The sequence below is a fragment of the Sinocyclocheilus rhinocerous genome, unplaced genomic scaffold (assembly GCF_001515625.1).
Source record: "Sinocyclocheilus rhinocerous isolate Xijiao unplaced genomic scaffold, SAMN03320098_v1.1 scaffold642, whole genome shotgun sequence".
NCBI classification, from domain to species: domain Eukaryota; kingdom Metazoa; phylum Chordata; class Actinopteri; order Cypriniformes; family Cyprinidae; genus Sinocyclocheilus; species Sinocyclocheilus rhinocerous.
This window is the reverse complement of record NW_015626390.1, coordinates 1,902,611-1,909,578: the sequence shown is the minus strand read 5'-3', so window position 1 is coordinate 1,909,578 and position 6,968 is coordinate 1,902,611. Positions and strand designations below refer to the sequence as shown.

The window sequence follows — 6,968 nt, the reverse complement described above, 5'->3', positions numbered from 1 at the left end:
CCTTTTCACTGTTGCACTGTGTTGAGGGAACAGCTGTTTGTGTTACTAAGCGTGAAAGTTCCGAAACTGAAGCGCTAATAGAACGTGATGACAGAAGAACTCATCCACAATATCCACATTGACCGCCACAAATATCCACCGCCCCCCTGCCATCAGCTCCCGCGTCTCACACACACGAGCGCGACTTTAGCAGTAGATTTAGCAACTTTCAGACCCTTTTAGCGGCTTTTTTCCATAGAATATTCATACTGACAAACCTAGCTATGGTTCAGTTAAAAGATTTCGCCAGTGCTGTCCCTCGAGCGCGAGGTTGACTTTCCCGGAGAAGTGTTACCTCTCTCGGCGTCTGTTCTGTGCAGTGAGCGGCAGAGAAGCAGCACATTCAGTTGGCCGCACCGCAGCCGATTTGTCAATAAATGAGTACAAAACAGCGTTTCTAAATATGAGCGTAGTTCGTCTGTTAATATCACATGCACTTTTTTGTTTGTTGTTTTTTTTTGTTTGTTACTCAGACGCAGGCAGTGTGCTGCATGAGACAAAAATGTAATATAGCCAAAACAACCGCATAGCCGCCGCTCTTTAGTGTAGATGCATGTTGATTTTATCAGACGATGCCGCGATTATAAATGAGAGTGACTCCTGGTTAACATGTATTAAAAGGGGTCGTGTTTAGTCACTATTTAGTGTGGTATTTTTTGACAATATTCACTCATCATGACAGTAAAATAGGGCATTCTAAGTCAATATACTGCAGTATTTACTCTCTCAATCAGTAGAAAATATGGTTAACACCCGGTCATGCATGAAAAAAAAAATACCGCCATGTACCGTGAAACCGGTATAATTTTGGAAAATACCGTGATATAAATTTTTGGTCATACCGCCCAGCACTAAGTAAAAGTCATTTCTGTGTTCCACAGGGTTTCTGCGGGTCTTAAAAAGTCTCGATTTCCTTTTCCACAAATGAAGACCTTAAAAAGTCTTACATCAGTGCAGAAAGTCTTAAAATCAAAAAGTCATGGCATTAAATCTTGCATGCATTACTAAAATCTGAATATCTTTCTAAGTATTGTTGTCTTGTTTTTCAATCTCTAAACATCTTTAAATAAAGATGCAAAATTTAGATAGTTGAACTCTTGTTTTATTTTTTTTGAGATGCTGAAGAAAAATAATCCTAGTTAACGAACAAATATCTGCCAATGAGGAATGAAAACGTGTTTTCCCTTTGAATTAAGTTGATATTTATTTTTCTTTTAATTTCTCACGTCATTTTGATTAATTTCTCAGAAAAGAAGACTTATTATCTTTAGTCGTTTGCAAGATAAAAATACTCAGCAAGAACATCAGGGTTTTTTTTCAATGTGATCAGATGTACAGTAATAGTTTTAAAAATGAATTAAAAAGTAATGAAGATCTGTTAGAAGTTGTATTTTTAATAATACAACTCATTGTCTCTTCCCTTAGACATTTACACTTACGGTCAAAGCATTAAATCTTGCATGCATTACTAAAATCTGAATATCTTTCTAAGTATTGTTGTCTTGTTTTTCAATCTCTAAACATCTTTAAATAAAGATGCAAAATTTAGATAGTTGAACTCTTGTTTTATTTTTTTTGAGATGCTGAAGAAAAATAATCCTAGTTAACGAACAAATATCTGCCAATGAGGAATGAAAACGTGTTTTCCCTTTGAATTAAGTTGATATTTATTTTTCTTTTAATTTCTCACGTCATTTTGATTAATTTCTCAGAAAAGAAGACTTATTATCTTTAGTCGTTTGCAAGATAAAAATACTCAGCAAGAACATCACGTTTTTTTTTTTCAATGCGATCAGATGTACAGTAATAGTTTTAAAAATGAATTAAAAAGTAATGAAGATCTGTTAGAAGTTGTATTTTTAATAATACAACTCATTGTCTCTTCCCTTAGACATTTACACTTCCCCTTTAAGAAATCATTCTAATATGCTGATTTATTATTAGAATGATCAATTCTATATTCAAATATTTTTTGGGGAAACTGCGGTACGTTTTTCAAGATTCTTTGATGAATAAAAAGTTAAAAAGAACAGCATTTATTCAAAATATAAATATTTTCTAACAATATAAATCTTTGCTATCACTTATCAATTTAACACATCCTTGCTGAATAAAAGTTTTATTTTCTTTCAAAAAAGAAATAATAAAAATGTACTGACCCCAAACTTTTAAACTGTATTGTATGTTGTTAGAAACCATTTCTATTTTAAATAAATGCTCTTCTTTTTAACTTTTTATTCATCAAAGAATTCTGGAAAAAAAAGTATCACAGGTTCCAAAAAAATATTAAGCAGCACAACAGTTTCCAGCACTGATAATAAATCATCATATTAGAATGATTTCTGAAGGATCATAAGAAACTCCTGTAAAAAAACATTAAAAATCGTTCTGATCCCAAACTTTTGACCGGTAGTGTAATGAAGAGAACATACTGACGTCGTGTTCTATTCCTTTCAATTTATTCCTTACATTTTCTTAACTTAGTCTTCAAAGGGTTTTAAAAAAGTCTCAAATTTACCTTCGTAAGACCTGCAGAAACCCTGTACTAAAAAATGTGTGTCGCGTTATTTATGGCTTCAGAAATCTGGATGTTCAGGGCTAACCTGCTGCTTGTCCCAGGTGCCTCCAGAAGAGATGACCTACCTGACCCGCATCCACTACAAAGCCCAGTCAGACGGCGTCTGGGGCGAGCACGAGATCGACTACATCCTCTTCATGCAGAGAGACGTGGATCTGAATCCAGACCCCAACGAGATCCAGAGCCACTGCTACGTGTCCAAAGAGGAGCTGAAGGAGATCCTGGAGAAAGCCAAGAAGAAAGAGCTGGAGATCACGCCCTGGTTCAGCCTGATCGCAGAAACCTTCCTCTTCAAGTGGTGGGACAACCTCCATAACCTCAAACAGTTCATCGACCACGACGGGATCCACCGCATGTAAGCCACGTCTGGAAAGGACTCGTTACTAATGGGCACTTTAACGGTTAATAAAAAAAACTGCACGGTTTGGCCATGAAGGGCTCGTCTTATTGTTTGTAAATGTTTGGACAAGCAGAGAGTTTTATTTAGCATTAAAGTTCTGATTTTAGAACTTTAAGCAACTTTTCAAACTGCTGCAGGAACACTGAGCATTTGCTGTTTGTCTGTCAGAGGATTGTGTGAAGTGCCTAGTTTCATACGAAAGATTGTTTTGTGTAGATCAAACTATCAGGACTCATTATCTGATAGTTTGACCTGATAGTTTGACCTGATAGGTTTACAGTTATGTAAAGTAATTATTAAAGAAGTAAAATAAAATGTGGTTTCTTCATGGTCTTATTAATTTGAACCCATTCATTTCACAATTTTTAGAAAATGAATATGGAACATTATGATCTATCCATTCATCCCTAAGGTGTTCCTCTCAATAATACATTTTAATTATAAAATCTAGTGTGGAAATATATATATATATATACACACATACTAATGTTTCAACGTTTGGGCTCAGTATGATAGACATGTTTTTTAAAAGAAACTCGCTATCTCTGATTTGATCAAAAATGCCGTAAAATCAACAATATTGTGGAATTTTATTGCATTATTACAATTTCAAATAACTGTTCTCTATTTGAATATATTGTAATATGTAATTAATTCCTGTGATCAAAGCTGAATTTTCAGCATCATTACTCCAGTCTTCAGTGTCACATGATCCTTCAGAAATATTTCTAATATGCTGATTTAGATTTAGGGGGCAATTACTTTTTCACGTAGTGCCAGGCAGGTTTGGACCGCTTTGTTCCCTTAATAAATGAAATCATTATTTCAAAACTGCATTTTGTATTTACTCGGGTTATCTTTGTGTAATAAAATTTGTTTGATCTGAATCATTTAAGTGTGACAAATATGCAACAACAAAAACAGGAAGGGGCAAAAACTTCCACAGCACTGTATACCCTCTTTTTTTTGCCCATTTTAGCCTATCATTTATTAAAAGTAAAAACGCGTCAATGCTTGTAGCACAAACAGGGCAGGACAAGTTGCATCCCAAAGTGTAATATTGGTGGTCAAATCAAACTTAAATCAATATATCTCGGTATCAATAGTAAAACGCAATGCAAACTCATTTTTTTTCATACTTTCATACAAGTTCATACTTGCTTTAATCCAGCAGATGGCACTAAACCCCATCAAAAGCCATGAAAACTTCACCACAGAAACAAAGGAACAGACTGTACAAAACTAACATTGGACAAGAACATTATAAGAACTGAGCATTTCCGTTCCGTTTTATCTCATACTTTTAAGTGTATAATTGTCTTGAGTATAAAAATGGCAGTAATTCAACTCAATACACACTGTTGCTCTGCTTCATGTGTTGTGATTGTGTATTAAGGCCATACAGAAAAACAGCAGCTTTGTTTGTCGTACAGAAGCCCATCTGAGCTGATACACAATCAAGATACACCTGAGATCTGTCAATCATCAAAGCATTGTTTATAACTGCACTTCACCTGTGTGCTTAAAGCATGAAGCACTGACAGCATTCATAAAAGATTGATCTTGAAGACAATCAGCTCTGCACTGCAACATCACAGCTGCTGAGAAGGAAAGAATCCCTTCCATTATGCACATGGATTTTCCACAGACCGAGATGTTCATGGGGGAAGGGTGGATATGAGAGGGGTTTTCTAAGAATGACCACCAGGGGGCCTGCTGGATTAAAAATGGATGAAGAACATCATATAGAGCAGCAAGCACTTCAGCAGCCCATGTATTTTACATGGAAGTGTGATGTTCAAACCAGTGTGCCCGACCACAAATAACATCCTGTACCCTGGAATGGTCTTTTTATGTACAGTGAGGTCTGAGACCAAGAGTGGAAATGCTTTTAATTTGCAATTTAAAAAATGAACACCAAATATTTGAATGCAAATTATATAACAATTTAAGTCAAAAGTTGAACTGAAAATTTTAAGTGTTCGCTTAAATGTCAGCAGATAGATAGATAGATAGATAGATAGATCTAGCTGACACAATCCTGAAAATATGAAGAACCTTTCTTTCAAGTGTGTGTGTGTGTGTGTGTGTGTGTGTGTGTGTGTGTTGTATTTCAAACTCAGGCTAACATATTTTAATGCATTCAGATTTAAAGAAGCTCAGTAAACCAATAGGAATTGCTGTCCATGTGGACGTTTCTGTTCTTAAAGGGACAGTTCACCCAAAAATTCAAAAGCTGTCCTCATTTACACACCCTCATGTCATTCCAAACCTATATGACTTTCTTTCATTTTTCACCCATATAGTCCAATGTAGGAATGGAACGATTACCGGTTTGACGATAAAGCATGATAAAATTCCCCACGGTTATTACCGTTTCATATTTTAATTATCATTAAAACTCTATTCAATTACTGCGATTTGAACAACTGAGGATAAATAAATACTATACAGTATAAAACACAGTTTTAATAACAGTCTCATAAATGCACAGCACGCAGAGTAGAGTTGTTTTCATCTTCGCTCCATAATAAAGTTGTCAACATATTCTGTTACACCAAATACACAAAATAATGATCTTTAAAAAAGCATCATATGACCCCTTTAATAGCAATACTGCTTTGTCCACCGAGGTTACGGGAAACAGCTGTTATTCTGCTGTTCCATGAGCGCCACCTAGTGTCAGAGAGTGGATTTACAGAGAGTTACATTTACATTCAGCTTGTGTGCAGTTTCTGTCTGGCCAAAAGTTTGCATGCCTTGCTGTAAATGTTGACCGGTTGATGAAAAACAAGCTTATGGATTCTACACATTTAAACAATTCGGAGAAGTTATCTAGAATTACTTATGGAGCAGATAAAATACATGTAAACATTTATTAATCAATTATCATTTTGACTTAACCCTTTTTTTTATTTAAAGGCTGAAATGTGAGGTTTACCATTTTATGAAACCTTTTCAAAGTTTTATTCGAACATGTCATACACGTTATTTGTCAGTCATGTTGTCATTTAAAATCCGCACATCATTGGTAATGTTATTGTTTTAGTGTTTATGCAAACAAAAAGTCATTTTATTTGTTGTTTGTTGATTTTAAATATAAAGCTTGGTGAAACAATAGATGTGTCAGTACTTTTTGAACATTTCCAGAACATTTTAACAATACTGTGATAATACTGATAACCGTGATAATTTTGGTCACTATAATCGTGATAAGAAATTTTCATGCCGTTACATCTCTAGTCCAATGTTGATACCTGAAAAGACTTGAGTGTGAGTAAATGATGATAGAAATTAAAATTTTGGGTGACCTATCCCCTTAAAATCAGTTGTTTTTGACTGTAGAACGATTGTGATTGTAGAATAGTTGTAATTAAAGAGAGAGAGAACGCATGTTTATGTGGTTTATGAGGACACAAATTTGTATAATGGCATGGGTATGACATAGGTATTACAATGTGAAGGTGATTTATGAGGACACTTTCAGTGTCCCCATAATTCAAAAGGCTTTAAAAACATACTAAAAAAATATTTTGAAAATCTAAAAATGCACAAAGTTTTCTGTGAGGGGTAAGTTTCGGTGTAGGGCAATAGAAAATATGGTTTGTACAGTGTAAAAACCATTACGCCTATGGAGAGTCCCTGTAAACCGTGTGTGTGTATAAATGTGTATAATGACAAGGGTATGACATAGGTATTACAAGGAGAAGGTGACTTTTCAGGACATTACCCCATGTCCCCACTTTTCAAATGCATATAAATCACACAGAATGGAGTGTATTGAAAATCTGAAATAGCACAAAGTTTCCTGTGAGGGGTAGGTTTAGGGGTAGGGCAATAGGATATACGGTCTGTACAGTAGAAAAACCATTACGCCTATGGGATGTCCCCACTTTTCACAAAAACAAACCTGTGTGTGTGTGTGAGTGTGTGTGTGTGTGTGTTTGAGGG

The 6,968-nt window shown here is 35.1% G+C and overlaps 1 protein-coding gene across 2 annotated transcripts in view; it reads left to right on the top strand.

Annotated features, from left to right (window-relative positions):
- Positions 1-3,274, top strand: part of LOC107713854 (isopentenyl-diphosphate Delta-isomerase 1-like) — a 14,948-nt gene extending 11,674 nt beyond the window's left edge. The window contains exons 5-6 of one of the 2 annotated variants that reach the window (XM_016519497.1): positions 2,620-3,023; positions 3,072-3,274. In XM_016519497.1, coding sequence (XP_016374983.1) covers positions 2,620-2,976 — 357 coding nt within the window. In that variant the 3' untranslated portion in view covers positions 2,977-3,023; positions 3,072-3,274. Of the gene's footprint in view, positions 1-2,619 lie in introns of both variants that reach the window. The other variant, XM_016519505.1, reaches the window with a different exon arrangement.
- The last annotated feature ends 3,694 nt before the right edge of the window (positions 3,275-6,968 follow it).